This window comes from Dama dama, chromosome X, assembly GCF_033118175.1.
Source record: "Dama dama isolate Ldn47 chromosome X, ASM3311817v1, whole genome shotgun sequence".
NCBI lineage: Eukaryota > Metazoa > Chordata > Mammalia > Artiodactyla > Cervidae > Dama > Dama dama.
The window spans coordinates 76,811,006-76,834,120 of NC_083714.1; the positions used below are offsets into that span (position 1 = coordinate 76,811,006).

A 23,115-nucleotide genomic window follows, 5' to 3' on the forward strand; every position below is an offset into this window, starting at 1 on the left:
AGGATGTCTGGCTCTAGGTGAGTGATCACACCATCGTGATTATCCGGGTCATGAAGATCTTTTTTGTACAGTTCTTCTGTGTATTCTTGCCACCTCTTCTTAATATATTCTGTTTCTGTTAGGTCCCTACCATTTCTGTCCTTTATCGAGCCCATCTTTGCATGAAATGTTCCCGTGGTATCTCTAATTTTCTTGAAGAGATCTCTAGTCTTTCCCATTCTGTTGTTTTCCTCTATTTCTTTGCATTGATCACTGAGGAAGTCTTTCTTATCTCTCCTTGCTATTCTTTGGAACTCTGCATTCAAATGGTAATATCTTTCCTTTTCTCCTTTGTTTTTCACTTCTCTTCTTTTCACAGCTATTTGTAAGGCCTCCTCAGACAGCCATTTTGCTTTTTTGCATTTCTTTTTTCTTGGGGATGGTCTTAATTCCTGTCTCCTGTACAATGTCACAAACCTCCGTCCATAGTTCATCAGGAACTCTGTCTATCAGATCTAGTCCCTTAAATCTATTTCCCACTTTCACTGTATAGTCATACGGGATTTGATTTAGGTCATACCTGAATGGTCTAGTGGTTTTCTCTAGTTTATTCAATTTCAGTCTGAATTTGACAATAAGGAGTTCATGATCTGAGCCACAGTCAGCCTCTGGTCTTGTTTTTGCTGACTCTATAGAGATTCTCCATCTTTGGCTCCTAAGAATATAATCAATCTGATTTCGGAGTCAACCATCTGGTGATGTCTATGTGTAGAGTCTTCTCTTGTGTTGTTGGAAGACAGTGTTTGCTATGACCAGTGCATTCTCTTGACAAAACTATATTAGCCCTTGCCCTGCTTCATTCTGTACTCCAAGGCCAAATTTGCCTGTTACTCCAGGTGTTTCTTGACTTCTTACTTTTGCATTCCATTCCCTATAATGAAAAGGACACCTTTTGGGGGTGTTAGTTCTAGAAGATCTTGTAGGTTTTCATAGAACTGTTCAACTTTAGCTTCTTCAGCATTACTGGTCAGGGCATAGACTTGGATTACCATGATATTGAACGGTTTGCCTTGGAAACAAACAGAGATCAGTCTGTCATTTTTGAGATTGCCTCCAAGTACTGCATTTTGGACTCATATGCAATTACACAACTCAGTTTAAACTCTGTACTAGGGATTATACTACATCAATGTACCCGGCTGGAAGACAGTTTCTCCTTCCTGAAAAGCTTATTACTAATCCTGATACCGAGAATGTGTATTATGGGAGTGTGTGTGGAAGATCTTTATTGTTAAATTCTAATCTTGTTATCCTAAAATGTAAATTGCTGGAGTACTTCTGGTAAAATGTTCACAAACTTGAGACATTCTTTTGATTCATTGTTCAGTTCAGCTCAGTTCAGGCTCTCAGTCTTGTTTGACTCTTTGTGATCCCATGAATCACAGCATTCCAGGCCTCCCCGTCCATTGCCAACTCCTGGAGTCTACTCAAACTCATGCCCATTGAGTCGGTGATGCCATCCAGTCATCTCATCCTCTGTCATCCCCTTCTCCTCCTGCCCCCAATCCCTCCCAGCATCAGGGTCTTTTCCAATCAGTCAACCCTTTGCATGAGGTGGCCAAAGTATTGGAGTTTCAGCCTCAGCATCAGTCCTTCCAATGGACATCCAGGACTGATCTCCTTTAGGATGAACTGATACATTGCAATAACTAGTTAAAAGATATATAACCCCATTGCTAACAATAGCAAGGAGATATTCTTTCTGCACCCTTCTGATGTCTATGTCAGAAGCGTTCTCTATCCCTTTGATACTTTAGTAAACCTCTATTACATAAAAGCTCTGAGCGATCAAGCCTCATCTCTGGCCCTGGTTTGAATCCTTCTTCTCTGGAGGGCAAAAATCCCGGCATCTTTCTTGGTTCACCAACAACCTTTCATAACTGTCTGTTTAGATTTTAGGTTTCCAGTTTCTTCCTGTTCAGTCTTGGAAGTTTGTATGTTTCTAGGTATTTATTCTTTCTTCTAGGTTGCCCAGTTTGTTGTCTTCTATTGTCTATATATCTGTGCTATTTCTCCTCCATCATTTCTTAATTTGTTTATTAGTGTTCTCTCATTTTTTTTTTCCTTAATGAGTTAAAGGATTGTGAATTTTAACATTTCAAAAAACTGTTTTCTCTTCCTATTTTGGTCTCTATTTTATTTATTTCATCTGTAATCTGTACTATTTCCTTCCTTTTGATCTCTTTGTTTTTATTTTTCTAATTCCTATACATCGTAGGTTAGCTTTTTTTTGGTTTCTTTTCTTTTTTTTTTAAGATTTCTATTTCTTTAAGTAGACCTAGAGCAAGACATCCTGGAATATGAAGTCAACTGGGGCTTAGAAAGCATCACTATGAACAAAGCTAGTGGATGTGATGGAATTCCAGTTGACCTATTCAAATCCTGAAACATGATGCTGTTAAAGTGCTGCACTCAATATGTCAGCAAATTTGGAAAACTCAGCAGTGGCCACAGGACTGGAAAAGGTCAGTTTTCATTCCAATCCCTAAGAAAGGCAATCGCAAAGAATGCTCAAACTACTGCACAATTGCCCTCATCTCACACGATAGTAAAGTAATGCTCAAAATTCTCCAAGCCAGGCTTCAGCAATATGTGAACCGTGAACTTCCAGATGTTCAAGCTGGTTTTAGAAAAGGCAGAGGAACCAGAGATCAAATTGCCAATATCCGCTGGATCATTGAAAAAGCAAGAGAGTTCCAGAAAAACAGCTATTTCTGCTTTATTGACTAGGCCAAAGTCTTTGACTCTGTGGATCACAATAAACTGTGGAAAATACTGAAACAGATGGGAGTACCAGACCACCTGACCTGCCTCTTGAGAAACCTGTATGCAGGTCAGGAAGCAACAGTTAGAACTGGACATGGAAGAACAGACTGGTTCCAAAGAGGAAAAGGAGTATGTCAAGGCTTTATGTTGTCACCCTGCTTATTTAACTTCTATGCAGAGTACATCATGAGAAACGCTGGGCTGGAAGAAGCACAAGCTGGAATCAATATTGTTGGGAGAAATATCAATAACCTCAGATATGCAGATGACACCACCCTTATGGCAGAAAATGAAGAGGAACTAAAAAGCCTCTTGATGAAAGTGAAAGAGGAGAGTGAAAAAGTTGGGTTAAAGCTTAACATTCTGAAAACTAAGATCATGGCATTTTGTCCCATCACCTCATGGGAAATAGATGGGGAGACAGTGGAAACAGTGGCTGACTTTATTTTTTTGGGCTCCATAATCACTGCAGATGGTGACTGCAGCCATGAAATTAAAAGACACTTATTCCTTGGAAGGAAAGTTATGACCAACCTAGATAGCATATTAAAAAGCAGAGACATTACTTTGCCAACAAAGGTCCATCTTGTTAATGCTATGGTTTTCCAGTGGTCATGTATGGATGTGAGAGTTGGACTTTGAAGAAAGCTGAGCGCTGATGAATTGATGCTTTTGAACTGTGTTGTTGGAGAACACTCTTGAGAGTCCCCTGGACTGCAAGGAGATCCAACCAGTCCATCCTAAAGGAGATCAGTCCTGGGTGTTCTTTGGAAGGACTGATGGTGAAGCTGAAACTCCAAAACTTTGGCCACCTCACATGAAGAGTGGACTCATTGGAAAAGACCCTGATGTTGGGAGGGATTGGGGGCAGGAGGAGAAGGGGGCAACAGAGGATGAGATGGTTAGATGGTATCAATGACTCAATGTGCATGAGTTTGAGTAAACTCCGGGAGTTTGTAATGGACAGGGAGGCCTGGCGTGCTGTGATTCATGGGGTCGCAAAGAGTCGGACACCACTGAGCGACTGGACTGAACTGAACTGATAAACTTAACTCTTAGAACTGTTTTTACTACACTCTATAGATTTTTAAAAGTTATGCTTTCATTTTCATTCATCTCAATTATATTCTTTTTTCCTCTTTGACTTCTTCATTTGCACATGTGATTTTTAGTAGCATTTTTTTATACTCCACCTATTTGTCTTTCTCCCATTTTCTCCTTCTAATTGATCTATGTTTCATATCATTTTTGTCAGAAAATATGCTTGATATGATTTATATCCTCTTAAGCATTTGTTGAAAGTTGTTTTGTGATCTATCATGATCTATTCTGGATAAGGTTTCATGTGCTCTTTAAAAGAATGCATGCTGGTGCACTGCTGGTTTGTCCCCAAGAAATCTATTAAGCCCAACTGATCAAATGTTTCATTTAAAACCACTCTACATTTACTGATTTTATTTGTCCGGATTATTTGTCCATGGATTTTAGTGGGATGTTAAAGTACCCAACTGTTATTGTACTATGCTAATTTCTCCCTTTATTTCTTTTAATATTTCCATTGTATATTTAGGTGCTCCTACATTAGGTGCACATATGTTTATAAATGTTATATCCTCTTCTTTACTGATACATGTATCATTACTAACGCAATTCTTAGTCTTTTGTTTTAGACTGTTTTAAAGTCATTTTGACATGCATCTTGCTACCTTAGCTTTCTTTTCATTTCCATTTGCATGCTATATCTCTTCCCACACCTCACATTCATTCTGTGCATGTCTTTACCTCTGAAGTGAGTCTCTTTTTAGCAGCATATAGATTGATCTTTTGTGTTTTATTCAATCAACCACCCCGATGTCTTTTGATTAGAGCAATTAGTCCATTGACTTATAAAGTGACTATTTTTTTCATTTATTTTTATTAGTTGGAGGCTAATTACTTTACAATATTGTAGTGGTTTTTGTCGTACATTGATAGGCATGTAGTTACTGGTATTTCTTTTTTTTTTTTTTTTTTTTGCTTGTTTTCTTGTCATTACTGTTGTATTTCTCCATTATTTTCTTCTCCATTTAGTCTTTTCCTTTCAAACAATGATGATTTTTGTTAGTGTGATGCTTGTATTTCTTTCTCTCTAGTTTTTGTGTGTAAATTGAAGGTTTTTCTTTTTCTCTTACTAAGTGACTTTATTTTTTTTTTTTTCATTTATTTTTATTCATTGGAGGCTAATTACTTTACAATATTGTAGTGATTTTTGCCTTACATTGACATGAATCAGCAATGGATTTACATGTGTTTCCCATCCTGAAACCCACTCCCACCTTCATCCCCATCCCATCACTCTGGGTCATCCCAGTGCACCAGCCACAAGCATACTCTATCATGCATCCAACCTGGACTGGCGATCTGTTTCATACTTGATAATTTACATGTTTCGATGCTGTTATCTCAGATCATCCCACCCTCGCCTTCTTCCATAGAGTCCAAAAGTCTGTTCTATAGATCTGTGTCTTTTTCTGTCTTGCATATAGGGTTATCGTTACCATCTTTCTAAATTCCATGTATATGCGTTAGTATACCATATTGGTGTTTATCTTTCTGGCTTACTTCACTCTGTATAGTGGGCTCCAGTTTTATCCATCTCATTAGAACTTATTCAAATGTACTCTTTTTAATGGCTGAGTAATATTCCATTGTGTATATGTACCACAGCTTTCTTATCCATTCGTCTGCTGATGGACATAGAGGTTGCTTCCATGTCCTGGCTATTATAAACAGTGCTGCGATGAACATTGGGGTACACGTGTCTCTTTCAGTTCTGGTTTCCTAGGTGTGTATGCCCAGCAGTGGGATTGCTGGGTCATATGGCAGTTTTTTTTCCCCAGTTTTTTAAGGAAACTACACACTTTTCTCTATAGTGGCTGTACTAGTTTGCATTTCCACCAACGGTGTAAGAGGGTTCCCTTTTCTAAACACCCTCTCCAGCATTTATTGCTTGTAGACTTTTGGATAGCAGCCATTCTGACTGGCGTGTAATGGTACCTCATTGTGGTTTTGATTTGCATTTCTCTGATAATGAGTGATGTTGAGCATATTTTTCTGTGTTTGTTAGCCATCTGTATGTCTTTTCAGCAATGGACTTCATATACATTGCCCTCTCACCATATTTTGCTTGTTTAATCCAATATTTATGTTCAAACACACTCTAAAAGATCTAAAATTTGTACTCCCCTTCCTACTTTTTGTGATCTTGATATTATTTTTTATATATTCATATCTACCCCTTAATTGTTTATTGTAGTCATAATCAATTTTACAATTTCGTCTCAGCATTTGCACTAGCTTATTTAAGTTGTTGATTCACAGCCTTCACTATATATTTGTCTTAACCTGTGGGACTTTTCCTTTCATATAATTCCTTATTTCATGTCACCTTAACTTTTTTGAGTTAATTGATTTTTTTTTTATTGAAGGATAATTGCCTTACAGAATTTTGTTGTTTTCTGTCAAACCTCAACATGAACCAGCCATAGGTATACATATATCTTCTCCCTTTTGAACCTCCCTCCCATCTCCCTCCCCATCCCACCCCTCTAGGTTGATACTTTTTATCTTAATGAAGAAAGACCCTTTAACACTTTTTGTAATGTTGGTTTAGTGTTGATTAGTTCTTTATATCTTTGGTTGTTGGAGAAATTCTTTTATGTTTTCTTCCATTCTGAATAATAACCTTCTTGGGTAGAGTGTGCTAGATTGAAAGCTTTTCCCTTTCAGCACTTTAATTATATCATGCCACTCCCATGTGCTCTGCAATTTTCTGCTGAGAAATAAGTTAATAGCCTTATAGGAGATCCCTTGTATGTGACTCTCTTTCTCTTGCTGCCTTTTCTCTTTAAATTCTACCATTTTAATTATATGCTTTGGTGTGGGTTTCTTTGGGTCATATTGTTTGGAAATTCTGTGCTTTCTGTAGCTGGATATTTCTTTCTTCAGATGTGGGAAATGTTCATCCATAATTTAATCAAATATATTTCTGACCACTTTATTTCCCTGTTTTCCTTCTGGAACCCCTTTAATGTAAACATTTGTACTCTTGATGTTGTCCCAAAGGTTCTTTAAACTATTCTTATATTTTAAAATTTTCTTTTCTTTTTCCTTCTGATTGCATGGTTTGATTATTCTTTCAGATCACTTATGTCTTCTGTATTACCTAATCTGCTATTAATTCCTTCTAGTGTACTTTTCATTTCAGTTATTGTATTCTTCAGTTTTGATTGATTAGTTTTTATACTTTTTAGTTTTTTGTTAATTATCTCTGGGATTTCTATTTTATTCCATTGATTCATATTTCAGTCTTTCTGCCAGTACCATACTGTCTTGATGACTGTAGCTCTGTAATATAATCTGAAGTCAAGCAGGTTGATTCCTCCAGTACCATTCTTCTTCTTCCTCAAGATTGCTTTGGCTATTTGAGAATTTTGCATTTCCATACAAATTGTGAAATTATTTATTCTAGTTCTCTGAAAAATACTGTTGGTAGCTTCATAGGGACTGCATTGAATCTATAGATTGCTTTGGGTAGTGTACTCATTTTCACTATATTGATTCTTCCAACCCATGAACATGGTATATTTCTCCATCTATTTGTGTCCTCTTTGATTTCTTTCACCAGTGTTTTAATAGGTTTCTATATACAGTTCTTTTGTTTCTTTAGGTAGATTTATTCCTAAGTATTTTATTCTTTTCATTGCAATGGTGAATAGAATTGTTTCCTTTCTCTTTCTGTTTTCTCATTGTTAGTGCATAAGAATACAAGGGATTTCTCTGTGTTAATTTTATATCCTTAAACTTTACTATATTAATTGATTAGCTCTAGTAATTTTCTGGTGGTATCTTTAGGGTTTTCTATGTAAAGGTTCATGTCATCTGCAAACAGTGAGAATTTTACTTCTTCTTTTCCAATCTGGATTCTTTTTATTTCTTTTTCTTCTCTGTTTGCTGTGGCTAAAACCTCCAAAACTATGTTGAATAATAAGGGTGAGAGTGGGAACCCTTGTCTTGTTCCTGTTTCAGTGGAAATACTTTCAATTATTCACCATTGAGGATAAAGTTTGTTGTGGGTTTATCATATATGGCTTTTATTATGTTGAGGTATGTTTCTTCTAAGCCTACATTCTGGAGAGTTTTTTTTTTTTAATCATAAATGGATGTTGAATTTTGTCAAAGGCTTTCTCTGCATCTATTGAAATAATCATATGGTTTTTATCTTTCAATTTGTTAATATGGTGTATTACATTGATTGATTTTCAGATATTAATAAATCCTTGCATTCCTGAGATAAAGCTCACTTGGTCATGATGTATGATCTTTTTAATATGTTGTTTTATCCTGTTTGCTAGAACTTTGTTGAGGATTTTTGCATCTATATTCATCAGTGATATTGGCCTGTAGTTTTCTTTTTTTGTGTGGCATCTTTGTCTGGTTTTGGTATTAGGGTGATGGTGGCTTCATAGAATGAGTTTGGCAGTTTACTTTACTCTGCAGTTTTCTGGAAGAGTTTGAGTAGGATAGATGTTAGCTCTTCTCTAAAATTTTGGTAGAATTCTCCTGTGGAGCCATCTGTTCCTGGGCTTCTGTTTCTTGGAAGAATTTTGATTACAGTTTTGATATTTGGGCTTGTGATGGGTCTGTGAAGATTTTCTATTTCTTCCTGGTTCAGTTTTGGAAGGCTATACTTTTCTAGGAATTTGTCCATTTCTTCCAAGTTGTCTATTTTATTGGCATATAGTTGCTGATAGCAGTCTCTTATGATCCTTTGTGTCTGTGTTGTCTGTTGTGATTTTTACAATTTCATTTCTAATTTTGTTGATTTGATTCTTCTCCCATTTTTCTTGATGAGTCTGTTTTATTTATCTTTTCAAAGAACCAGCTTTCAGTTTTGTTGATTTTTGTTATAGTCTCCTTTGTTTCTTTTTCAATTATTTCTGCCCCAATTTTTATCATTTCTTTCTTTCTACTAACCCTGGGTTCTTCATTTCTTCTTTTCCTCATTGCTTTAGGTATAAAGTTAGGTTATTTATTTGATTTTTTTCTTGTTTCATGAGGTAATCATGTACTGCTATGAACCTTCCCTTTGGCACTGCTTTTACTGAATCCCACAGGTATTGGGCTGCTGTGTTTTCATTTTCATTTGTTTCTATGCATATTTTGATTTCCTTTTTTATTTCTTCTGTGATTTGTTGGTTATTTAGAAGCACTTTATTTAGCCTTCATATGTTTGTATTGTTAATAGATTTTTTTTCTAATAGTCAACATCTAATCTTACTATTTTGCAATCAGAAAAGATGGTTGCAATCATTTCAATTCTTTTGAATTTACCAAGGCTAGATTTATGGCCCTGGATGTAATCTATCCCAGAGTAGGTTCCTTGTGCACTTGAGAAACAGGTGAAATTCATTGTTTTGGGGTGAAGTGTCCTACATATATATAATTAGGTCTAACTGGTCCATTTTATCTTTTAAAATTTATCTTTCCTTTAATTTTCTGCTTGGTTGATATATCCATAGTTGTGAGTGTGGTGTTAAAGTCTCCCACTATTATTGTGTCACTGTTAATTTTCCCTTTCATACTTGTCAGCATTTGCATTACATATTGCAAAAATTGGGTGCATGTTGGGTGCATATATATATATTTATAATTCTTGTATCTTCTTCTGGGATTGATCCTTTGTCTCTCTTTACACAGCCTTTATTTCAAAGTCTATTTTATCTGATATGTGTATTGCTACTTCTGCTTTCTTTTGGTCTCCATTTGCATGAAACATGTTTTTCAAGCCCTTCACTTTCAGTCGGTATGTGTCCCTTGTTTTGAGGTGGGTCTCTTGTAGACAGCATATATAGGGATCTTGTTTTTGTATCCATGCTGGGAAAACTGGTCAACCACTTGTTAAAGAATGAAACCAGAACACTTTCTAACACCATATGCAAAAATAAATTCAAAATGGATTAAAGATCTAAATGTAAGACAAGAAACTATAAAACTCTTAGAGGAAAACATAGGCAAAACACTCTGACATAAATCACAGCAGGATCCTCTATGACCCACCTCCCAGAGTAATGGAAATAAAATAAAAAATAAACAAGTGTGACCTAATTAAACTTAAAAGATTTTGCACAATGAAGGAAGCTATAAGGAAGGTGAAAAGACAATCTTCAGAATGTGAGAAAATACTAGCAAATGAAGGAACTGACAAAGGATTAATCTTAGAAATATATAAGCAACTCATTCAGCTCAATTCCAGGAAAATAAACGATGCAATAAAAAATTGGCCAAAGAACTAAACAGACATTTTTCCAGAGAAGACACACAGATGGCTAACAAACACATGAATAGATGTTCAACATCACTGATTATCAGAGAAATGCAAATCAAATCCACAATGAGGTACCATCTCTCCCCAGTCAGAATGGCTGCTATCGAAAAGTCTACAAACAGTAAGTGCTGGAGAGGGTGTGGAGAAAAGGGAACCCTTCTAACACTGTTGGTGGGAATGCAAACTAGTACAGCCACTATGGAGAACAGTGTGGAGATTCCTTAAAAAAAAACTGGAAATATAACTGCCATATGACCCAGCAATCCCACTGCTGGGCATACACACTGAGGAAACCAGAATTGAAAGAGACACATGTATCCCAATGTTCATCACAGCACTGTTTACAATAGCTAGAACATGGGAGCAACCTAGATGTCCATTGGCAAACAAATGGATAAGAAAGCAGTGGTACATATACACAATGGAATATTACTCAGTATTAAAAATAATGCATTAGAATCCATTCTAATAAGGTGGATGAAACGGGAACCTATTATACAGAGTAAAGTAAGTCAGAAAGAGAAACACCAATACAGTATATTAACACATATATATGGAATTAAAATGATGGTAACAATGACCCTACTTGTGAGATAGCAAAAGAGATAGAGATGTAAAGAACAGACTTTTGGACTCTGTGGGAGAAGAGAAGGGGGGGATGATTTGAAAGAATAGCATGGAAACATGTATATTATAATATGTGAAATAGATCACCAGTCCAGGTTCAATGTACGAGACAGGGCCCTCAGGGCCAGTGTATTGGGATGTCCCTGAGGGATGGGATGTGGAGGGAGGTGGGAGAGGGATTCAAGATGGGGGACACATGTGCATATTCTTGTCAATATATTGCAAAAACCACTACAACACTGTAATTAGCCTCTAAGTAAAATAAATTAATTTTAAAAATGTATTCCAAAGGTTAAATAAAATAACATTCCTCTTACAAAACAACATTGAAGTGGAGGAGAATGTGAAAAGGGTACATACTTTGGACTTAACTATATATGGTTGAAACTGAGCTCTGCCACTTACTAGCTTTGTGATTATCAGCAAAGCTGAAACACTCTGTGCCTCTGTTTCACAATCTGCAAAATGGAAATTTTGAAAATTCCATTTTCCCAGGAATTTGGTAAGAAATAAATTAGTTAACATGAGAGATAGAAGATGGATAATTTCAAGAGATCTAATGCACAGCACTGTGATTAGAATTAACAGTATTGTATTACATACTTAAAAGTTGTTAAGAGAGTTGATCCTAAAAGTTCTCACTACCAAAACAGAAATGATAATTATGACATAATAGAGGTGTTAACATTATTGTTGATAATTATATTGTAATATATAAGTGCATCAAATCAACACTTTGTACATTTCAAACTTACATGATGTAAAACTGAGCATGTTTCCATTTATTCCCCATTGTGAACACTGGTTGAAGGCCAATTCTCACTCTATAATTCTCCATGAACACTTCAACTTTAGATGAGTTTATTATGTTGATTTGATTCAGTAATTTATTTCTTTAATTCTTCTTCCCTTTTCTCTTCAAAAGAAAGCCCCAAAATGCTTTAAATTTTAGGAGCCTAATAGAAGAGAGAAAATGCTGCTACCTATTTGCCTATCAAATTATATTGAATTTAACTGCAAAAGCATATTGGAAGCTTGGAGCTCCTAAGACCATCATTGGATGCCCCTTATTATTCCCTATTAAAAGTATACTTTATTTATTTGTCTATTTATTTATCCATTCATGTGTGTTACAGAGATAATTATAATCCCACCTACTTCCTAAAGACATCTCGAGGGTGATCTTATGATCGAAATCAAGGTATAATTTTTACAGGGTAATGGAAAAAAAAAAAAACAAAAAACAGTTACTGAGAAGGGAGAGGACATTCCACTTCACAGGCATTTTTCTCATCTCCTTTTTTCCCCATCTTTTTTCTTTGCTTTCTTCTTGTTCTACCGCATTTCTTTAACCCCTGCTGATAATGCCTCGTCTCCCAGCACCTCAAAACAAAGGTAGATTCTCAGTGCCACATTTCAGTGTTAAATTTAGAAAAAAATGAAGAAGGCTGAGGTGAAACTGAAGGAGACATCTTTTAGTAAGCAAAAGTTGTAATAGGTAGCACTATAAATATTAGAATTTAACCCCACCACAACAAACAATGGAGATAGTAAATATTTCCCAAAATGAGGTTTTGATCTATAATAGTTTTCTAATTTCAATGTACAAGTTAGAGGTAGGATTAAACCTCCTTTTGTGTGTGCATGTGTGCTAAATTGCTTCAGTTGTGTCTGACTCTGTGTGACACTGTGAACAGCAGTCTGCCAGGCTCCTCTGTCCACGGGATTCTGGGGGCAAAAATACTGGAGTGGGTTGCTGTGCCCTGCTCCAGGAGATCTACCTGACCCAGGGATCGAACCCACGTCTTTTACATCTCCTGCATTGGCAGGTGGGTTCTTTACCACTGAGCCACCAGGGAAGCCCCCTCCTTTTATAGTAACTGCTTATAATCAAAGTATACATATTATTCTCTCCTTTCCCTCAGTCCTCCTCTCTCCAATTCCAGAATAAGTCAATGAGAGTCACCTGCCTTGGATTCCTAAAGACACTCACCTGTATTAGAATTAAGATCATCAGGCTCTGATTCAGTTCCATTTTGGCTTCCTTTCCCCTGAAGAGTGTTCATAGCGATAAGTTTCATCTTCTGCAGCTTCATTGCCTCAGCCATTGCTGCAGCTGTTATACCTAAAACCAGAACCATTCCTTTTAAAAAAGGGATCATTTCTTAATGTAATTGAAAATATGATACATTTAACAGGCCTATACTATACAGCACAAGCCAAATGGAAACCCGAGTCTAATTTATGAACAATATCCTTTCAAAAGTTAATTTTCTACTCTTGCAATAACTTCATCTTATAATGTACAAGTTGAAAATCTGAAAAAAAATTAAACATGGGTCTGATTCTCAATTCAAAACAGAGAAAACAATGAGCATAACATGAAAAATTTGGGAAAATACCAAAACTCTTGGTAATGTCTTCTGGTGTCTATTAAGAGCTCTGGATAGTTTTTTAAGGCAGAACTCACCATGCAGTAAGAACCCATCTAAGACAATACTGTCAGAAGAAGCACTCTGAAATGCTACAGGGGATGACTTTCTAGGGAATATCCTTGTTGACCCTTCTGCTGAAGGATGGGCTATTTTGCCTCTAAAGTTAGCTTAGAAAAAAAGAATAGAGGGGAGGAAACACTAAAATAGTCATCATACTTTTACTGACCTCCTTCTCATATGCTGAGAGAAAAAAAGAAAGAAAGAAAACATAGTAGATCACTGCAGACAGTGTGCCAGCCCTTGCAATATAATTACATTTTTTATTATTATAAAGCAATTTTTACAATGCTTGTATAAATTCACCTATATTCATACACAAACTTCCACACATAAATATCACACTCATTTCTATACCCATGTGAACCCATAAATACAGACACATGTGCATATTACATTCACACACCAGGTTTGCCAATTTAGAAAGAATGTGTGCAGATGGAGGAATGGAAGATTCCTCTTCTTATGAGAGCATCAGAATCACAGTTAACTGCTAAACAACCATTCACAAAAAGACACTAAAATGTACCAAAATGATACCCTACATACAAAGAAAAATTCACAACAAAATGAGAAGAGGGACACAATCACAGTAAAATTAAATCCCATACCTGCCATGTGGAAGATTCACAAAGTGGAAAACAATTATACCACAAAAGTTCTCCCTCTGGAGTAAAGGTTCTGAGACCCACTTCAGGCTTCCCAGCATGAGGATCTGGCAACAGGCAGAGGAGACCCCAGAGAATCTGGCTTTGAAGGCTAACAGTGTTTGCCTGAAAGAATTACACAGGACTGGGGGAAACAGGCTCTACTCTTGGAGGGTACACACAAGGACCTGTGTGCACCAGGACCCAGGGAAACAAAGCAGTGACCCCATAAGAGACTGGGCCAGACATACTGGCTGGTATTGGAGGGCCTTTCATGGGGTGGTAGGGCTCGGAACCACTGTGGGGGCAAAGACACTTGCAGCAACAATTATAGGGGGGCACTCACTGGTGTGAGATACCCCAGAGGTTGCAACTGGCCCCACCAACAGCCTATAGGCACAAGTGCTGGGAAATCTCTGGCCAAACATGCAAAAGGGTGGGGAACATACTTCCACCCATCAATAGAAAAGTGGCTAAAAGTCTTACTGAATATAGCCCTGCCCACCAGAAGGACAAGAACTGCCTCCATTCACCACCAATCTCTACCTTCAGGAAGCCTACACAAGCCTCTTAGATAGCCTCATCAACCAGAGGACAGATAGCAGAAGCAAGAAGAACTACAATCCTACAGACTGCAGAACAGAAACAACAATCACAGAAAGTTAGACAAAGCAATATGGCAAAGAAGTATCTCCCAGATAAAGTGACAACTACCAGAACAACTAAATGAAGTAGGCAACCTTCAGAAAAAGAATTCAGAATAATGACAGTGAAGATGATCCAGGATCTCAGAAAAAGAATAAAGGTGAAGATCAAGAAGGCACAATAAATGTTTAAGAAAGATCTAGAAGAACTAAAGAACAAACAAACATGAAAAATACAATAACTGAAATGAAAAATACACTAGAAGGAGTCAACAGCAGAATAACTTTGGCAGAAGAATGGATATGGAATACAGAAGAGCAGAAATCACTGCCACAGAATAGAATAAAGAAAAAGAAATGAAAACAGCCTAAGAAACATCTGGAAAAACATTATATGAATCAATGTTCACATTATAGGTGTTCCAGAAGTAGAAGAGAGAGAGACAGGATCTGAGAAAATATTTGAAGAGATAGTAGCTAAAGACTTCCCTATCATGGGAAAGGAAACAGTCACCCAAATCCAGGAAGCACAGAGTCTCAGGCAGAATAAACCCAAGGAGGAACATACCGAGACATGTAGTAACCAAACTGACAAAAATTTAAGACAAAGAAAAATATGAAAAAGCTACCAGGAAAAGGCAACAAATAATATACAAGGGAACTCTCATAAAGTTATGAATTGATTTCTCAGCAGGAACTCTGCAAGCGAGAAAGGAGTGGTAAGATATATTTAAAGTGATGAAAGGGAAGAAACTGAAGCCTAGAGTACTCTACCCAGCAAGACACTTATTCAAGTTCAATGGAAAAATCAAAAGCTTCACAGACAAGCAAAGTTAAGTGAATTCAGCACCACCAGACCAGCTTTACGACAAATGCTAAAGGGACTTCTCTAATTGGAAAAGGACACAACTAGAAACAAGAATTCAGTGCCACCAGATAAGCTTTGCAACAAATGCTGAAGTGACATCTATAATTGGAAAAAGAAAAGGTCACAACTAGAAATAAGAAACTTATGAATGGAAAAGCTCATTAGTAAAGGCAAACGCATAGTAAAGTTAGAAAATAATCCACACACAAATATGATATTAAAACCAGCAATTGTTAGAGAAGAACACAAATGCAGGATATGGGAAATGCATTTGAAATTAAAAGACCAGCAACTTAAAACAACCTTATTCATATATCAGTTCAGTTCAGTTCAATTCAGTCATTCTGTCATGTCCGACTCTTTGCAATCCCATGAATTGCAGCACGCCAGGACTCCCTGTCCATCACCAACTCTGGAGATTACTCAAACTCATGTCCATTGAGTTGGTGATGCCATCCAGCCATCTCATCCTCTGTCGCCCCCTTCTCATCCTGCCCCCAGTATCAGGGTCTTTTCCAATTAGTCAACTCTTCACATGAGGTTGCCAAAATATTGGAGTTTCATACATAGACTGCCATATTAAACCTAATGTTAATGGCAAGCTGAAAATCAACAATAGATAGATACACACACACACACACACACACACACAAAGGAATCAAAACACAGCACTAAAATTAATTATCACAAGAGAAAAGAACAAAAGAGGAAGGGAAGAAAATACACTTACAAAAACAAATCCAAAACAATTGACAAGATGGCAATAAGAATATTCATATAGGTAATCACCCTAAACATAAACAGATGAAATGCTCGAATCAAAAGACACAGATTGGCTGCCTGGATACAAAAACAAGACTTGTATATATGCTGCTACAAGAGACCTACTTCAGACCTAGGGACACATACAAACAGAAAGTGAGGGGGTATGAAAAGATAATCCATGCAAACAGAAAGCAAAAGAAAGTTAAAATTGTAATACTAAAATCAGAAGAAATACTTTAAAATAAAAACCTTTACAAGAGACAAAAGGGACACTTTATAATGATCAAGAGATCAAGCCAAAAGTAATATATTACAAATATATATGCACACAACATAGGAAAATCTCAATATATAAGGCAAGTATCAATAGCCATAAAGGGAGAAATAGACAGTAACACAATAATACCGGGGGATTTAGCCAATTTACACCAATGGACAGAACATCCAGACAGAAAATCAATAAGGAAAAACAGGCCTTGAAAGACACATTAGATCAGATAAACTTTACTGATTTTTATAGAGCTTTCCAACCAAAAGCAGCAGAATACATATTCTTCTCATGTGCTCAACCAACATTCTCCAAGATTGACCACATACTGGGCCACAAAATGAGTCTCAGTAAATTTAAGAAAACTGAAATTATATCAAGCATCTTTTCTCACCAAAACACTATCAAATTAGCAATTAACTACAAGAAAATAAAAACTCTAAAAGTCACAAACATGTGGAGGCTAAACGATATTGTACACAAGAACCAATTGATCACTAAAGAAATCAAAGAGGAAATTAATAAAAAAATAACTGGAGACAATGAAACAAAAACACAACATTCCAAAAGCTATGCAAAAATAGTTCTAATATGGAAGTTTATAGAAATACACTCTTACCTCAGGAAACAACAAAATCTCAAATAAACAACCTAACCTTACCCCTAAAACAACTAGAGAAAGAAAAAACTAACAAAACCAAAAGATAGCATGAGTAAAGAAATTAAAAAATCAGAGCAGAAATAAATGAATTAGAAATAAATAGAAATAATTATAAATAAATAAATAAAGAACACAATAGAAAAGATCAATGAAACTAAAAATGGGTTCTTTGAGAAGATAAAACTGACAAATTTTTAGCATATACTTTTGCTTTTCATACTGTTAAAAGAAAAAGCAAGGAAATTCCACAAAAAATCTACTTCTGCTTCATTGACTGTGATAAACCCATTGTGTGAATCAAAACAAACTGTGGAGAATTCTTAAAGAGATGGGAATACCAGACCATCTTACTTGCCTCCTGAGAAACATGTCTGCAGGTCAAGTAGGAACAGTTAAAACTGGACATGGAACAACAAACTGATTCAAAGTTGGGAAAGGAGTACATCAAGGCTATATATTGTCACCCTGCTTACTTAACTTATATGCAGAGTAAATCATACAAAATGCCGGGTTAGATGAATCCAAGCTGAAATCAAGATTTCTGGGAGAAATATCAATAACCTCAGATATGCAGATGACACCAACTTAATTGCAGAAAATGAAGAGGAACTAAAAAGCCTCTTGATGAAGTTGAAAGAGGAGAGTGAAAAAGCTGGCTTAAAATTCAACATTCAAAAAACTAAGATCATGGCATCGGGTCCCATCACTTCATGACAAATAGATGGGGAAACAGTGGAAACAGTGATAGGCTTTATTTTCTTGGGCTGCAAAATCACTGAAGGTGATAACTGCAGCCATGAAATTTAAAGATGCTTGCTCCTTGAAAGGAAAATTATGACAAACATAGACAGCATACTAAAAAACAGAGACATCACTTCACTGACAAAGGTCCATATACTCAAAGCTGTGATCTTTCCAGCAGTCATATACAGATTTGAGAGTTGGACCATAAAGAAGGCTGAGAGCCAAAGAATTGATGCTTTTGAACTGTGGTGCTGGGGAAGACTCTTGAGAGTCACTTGGACTGCAAGGAGATCAAACCAGTCAATCCTAAAGGAAATCTATCCTTAATATTCATTGGGAGGACTGATGCTGAAGCCAATATTTTGGCCACCTGATGTGAAGAGCCAAATCATTGGAAAAGACCTGATACTGTGAAAGACTGAGGGCAGGAGGAGAAGGGGGGTGACAAAGGATAAGATGGTCGGACGGCATCATCAACTAAATGAACGTGAATTTGAGCAAATTTCAGGAGATAGTGAAGGGCAAGGAAGCCTGGGGTGCAGCAGTCCATGGGTTGTAAAGAGTTAGACATAACGGAGCAGCTGAACAACAACAAACTTTTAGTAAGACTCATCAAGCAAAAAATAAAGGTGAGGGCTCAAATCAATATAATTAGAAATGAGAAAGGAAATGTTACAATGGACATCACAGTAATACAAATGATCATAAGATACTACTACAAGCGGCTATTTACCAATTAAATGGTCAAACTGGAAGAAATGGACAAATTCTTAGAAAGGTACAATCACCGAAGACTGAAACAGGTAGAAACATAAAATATGAACAGAGTGATCACATGTATTGAAATTGAAACTATGATTTAAACACTCTCAACAAACAAAGGACCAGATGGCTTCACAATTTCTATAAAACATTTAGAAAAGAGTTAGCATCTATATTTCTGAAATGATTCCAAAAAGTTACAGAAGAAAGAACACTCCCAAACTAAGTATATTAGGTGACCATCACCCTAATACCCAAACTAAACAAAGATAGCATGCACAAAAACAAAAGTACAAGCCAATATCACTGATGAAGGTAGACATGAAAAACCTCAACAAAATTCTATCAATCTGAATTCAATAATATATTAAAGGGACTATCCACCATGATCAAGTGGGAATCATCCCATGAATGCAAGTGGTTTTTAATATCCACAAATCAGTGTAAAATACTGCACTGAAGAATAAAAACAATATGATCATCACAATAGATGCATAAAAAGGTTTGACAAAATTCAGCACCCATTAATGATTAAAAAAAAAAAAATGCTCTCCAGAAAGTCGGCTTAGAAGAAATGTAACATATTAAAGGCCATATAAGGCAAAACTACAGATAACATGGTAAAAAGTTGAAAGTATTTCCTCTACAGTCAGAGAGAAGACAAGGATATTTACACTCTCCATTATTATTCAGTATAATTTTCAACATTCTAGCTAAGGCAATCAGAGAAGCAAAAGAAAAGGACTCCAAATTGGAGAAGAGGTAAAACTGTCACTGTTTGCAAATGACAAAGAAATTCCTATAGATGCTACCAGAAAAATACTAGTGTTCAACAATGAATTTGGTTAAGTGGTAAAATTAATACAGAGAAATATGTTGTGTTTCTATACACTAACAATGAAAAGTCACAAAGAGAAATTAAAGAAACAACCCTATGTACCATTGCATCAAAAATAATAAAGTATTTAGGAATAAACCTACTTAAGGAGACAAAAGAACTGTTCTCTGAAAACTATGATGCTGATGAAAGAAATTGAAACCAACACAAACAGATGGAAAAAATATACCCCATTCTTGGATTGGAAGAATCAATATTGTTAAAAAGATTACACTACCTAAGGCAATCTACAGATTCAATACAATCCTCATCAAATCACCAGTGGTATTTTTCACAGGACTAGAGCAAAAAATCTTAAAATATGTATGGAGATACAAACGACCCCAAACCTGAGAAAGAAAAAGAGAGCTGGAGGAATCGGGCTCCCTGACTTCAGACTATACTACAAAGCCACAGTCATCAAAACGGTATGGTATTGGCACAAAAACAGAAATATAGATTAATGGAACAAGAAAGAAAACCCAGAAATGAACCCATAAATCTATGATCAATTAATGTACAACAATGGAGGTAAGACTACATAGTGGAGAAAAGACAGTCTCTTTAATAAATGGCACTGGGAAAACTGGACAGCTACATGTTAAAAAAAAATGAAAATAGAACATTCTTTAACATCACTCACAAAAAATAAGCTTAAAATGGATTAAAGACCTAAATTTAAAATTGGATACTATAAAACTCTTAGAGGAAAACATAGAAAGAAGACATTGTGATAGAAATCACAGCAATATCCTTTATGACTCATCTCCTGGAGTAATGGAAATGAGAAGAAAAATAAACAAATGGGGCCTAATTAAATTAAAAAGCTTTTGCACAGCAAGAGAAATGATAAACAAGATGAAAAGACCACCCACAGAAAGGGAGAAGAGATTTGCAAATGATGCAAGTGAAAATGGATTTATCTAAAAATTTTACAAACAGACCAGGTGTCTCAATACCAATATAACAAAAACCATGATCAAAAAATTGGCAGAAGAACTAAATATAGACATTTCTCCAAAGAAGACATACAGGTGGCCAAGAGGCGCACAAAAAGATGTTCCACATTGCTAGTTAGAGGAATCAAAATCAAAACCACAATGAGATATCACTCCATACCTGTCAGAATGGGCATCATTAAAAAATCTACAAACAATAAATGCTGGAGAGGGTGTGGAGAAAAGGGAATTCTCCTATACTGTTTGTGGGAATGTAAATTGGTATAGTCACTATGGAGAACAGTTTGGAGGTTTCTTAAAAAACTAAAAATAGAACTATCGTATGATAGAGCAATCCCACTCTCAGGCATCCATTCAGAAAAAAACTTGATTTGAAATTATGCATGCACTCTAATATTCACTGAAGCACTGTTTACAGTAGCCAATACATGGAAGTAAGCTATGTGCCCTTCTACAGATGAATGGATAAAGAAAATGTGATACATAAATGTAACAGATTATTACCTAGCCATAAAAAATAGAATGAAATAATTCCATCTGTAGCAATATGAATGGATCTGGAGACCATCATACTAAGCAAGTCAGGGAGACAAAGACAAATATTATATGATATCACTTACATGTGGAATCTAAAAGAAGAAAGATACAAACGAACTACTCTACAAAACAGAAACAAATTCACAGGCTTAGAGAATGAATTTATGATTACCAGGGAGGAATGTGGGAGCAAGGAGATAGACTGGAAGTTTGAGATTGACATGTACATCCTGCTATATTTAAAATAATCAACAACTACCTACTATAATATATATATATAGCAATTTTTTAACTCCATGTAATAGTAAAAAGAGGTAGGAATAAAAAATCCAAAGATATAATATGAATGTTTAGGTTTGAAATTTTTCCTCCTACGAAGACTGTATCAGGCTAAACCATAGAAATATATCAGGAGATAGGTACTAAAAATAGATCAATCTATACTTCACCAATGCTCTCTAAAATATCTAGTGAATTCAACTACATTATTTTTATTTTATATTGATTAATTTATTTAGTTTTGGTGGCACTGGGTCTTTGTTGCTACACACAAGACTTTCTCTATGTGAAGCAAACAGGGGCTACTTCTTGTTGAGAAGCACAGGCTCTAAAGCCTGTGGGTTTCAGTAGCTGTGGCTCACAGGCTCTAGGGTGCATGCCCAGTAGTTGGGGTGTGTAAGTTCAGTTACACTGCAGCAGGTGGTATCTTAGCTCCCAGACCAGGGAAGAAATCCACAATCCACGTCCCCTCTGTTACAAGTCACATTCTTAAAAACTGAACCACCAGGGAAGTGCCTAAATTATTTATAGATATTATCAAAATCCCTAACTATCTACTGGTACACTGGTGCCATAAGCCAAAAAGAAAACAAGTTCTTGCTAATTTAAAACAGTATTTTAGAATTCAGTCAAACCCATTCACCCCTGCAAATGCAAATCAAAGAATGCATGTATTGATTGTTGCAAAAAAGAAAATATAGCTACTATTATTAGAAATACAGATTCTCAGAGTCTAAGGGACAGGCGAATTCTTATCAAAGGTATAAGGGGAAGTAACTACAGCCTGGACATCTGCCTATGTTTGGTGGAATCAATGAGCTTTTATTTTGCCACTCTGCACTTTTTGCAATAGATGGAAAACACACAAAAAAGCAAACTTTCTCCACATTAGCTTGTCTATGAATCATGGCAAGCAAAAGATCTGAAAGAAAAGTGTTTTAATCTCTGAAATGATGGTACACGTTTGTGCATTTTCTAGATAGTCCTAGAGATTTTCTTGCCATATTTAGCATTGCTGAATTCCAATTGCTCAAATTGGCCTATCCAACATCCAAGGGTTACTGTGAACAGAAAATATGAGGACAATGATTTAAACAAAAGGATCCTGCTTAGAACTGCCAGGGCTGAGTGCCTCAAAACTAAAAATGCATCAGGAAAATTTTCCAAAATTTATATCACATCTCCTGACTACCAATTCAGAACTGGATATTAACTATAATACTTACTGAATTATTATTTGTTTCATTATTGGTAGTTTAAATAGTGGATTTTTGTGTACAATATGTGGATTTTTATGATATGAAAAATAAAAGTTGACATAATATCTTATAGACAGATAAGGTAAATGTGTATCTCATACAATGACACTAAGAATTAATGAACAAGGTTCCCCTAATATTTTTTATTTCATAAAAATATGGTAAGTTCCAATATCAATTCATTTGTTCAAGAAAGTGCTACCTGTATGTCACTGCAGAAAAAAATCAGTAAATTCAGAAAGTAATATTAAGGTGATAAAGAATCATGGTATAATAGTACTACAAAGACATTTAAGAGCAATCTGGTTCAATTTCTTCATTTTGAAGATGAGGAAACTGTCTCACAGTGATGTGTCATAGATAAGTTATTTAGGGGGAAATATGGAGCAAAACTCAAGTTTCCTGATGTGATCTAGATGTATTTAAGTACTAAAGTTGCCCAAATATAAATTAATGAAAATATCTAAAGGGATATGATCCCCTCATCACACACAGTCTCATACTTGTATTTTTGTACCTCCTTACAATTTATTTGAGGTTTAGAGACCTAACCTC

At 35.9% G+C, this 23,115-nt stretch overlaps 1 protein-coding gene across 1 annotated transcript in view; it reads right to left on the bottom strand.

Annotated features, from left to right (window-relative positions):
• DACH2 (dachshund family transcription factor 2) overlaps window positions 1-23,115 on the bottom strand; it is a 933,902-nt gene that overhangs the window by 407,196 nt on the left and 503,591 nt on the right. The window contains exon 4 of the mRNA XM_061137595.1: window positions 12,792-12,923. Coding sequence (XP_060993578.1) covers window positions 12,792-12,923 — 132 coding nt within the window. The remainder of the gene's footprint in view (window positions 1-12,791; window positions 12,924-23,115) is intronic.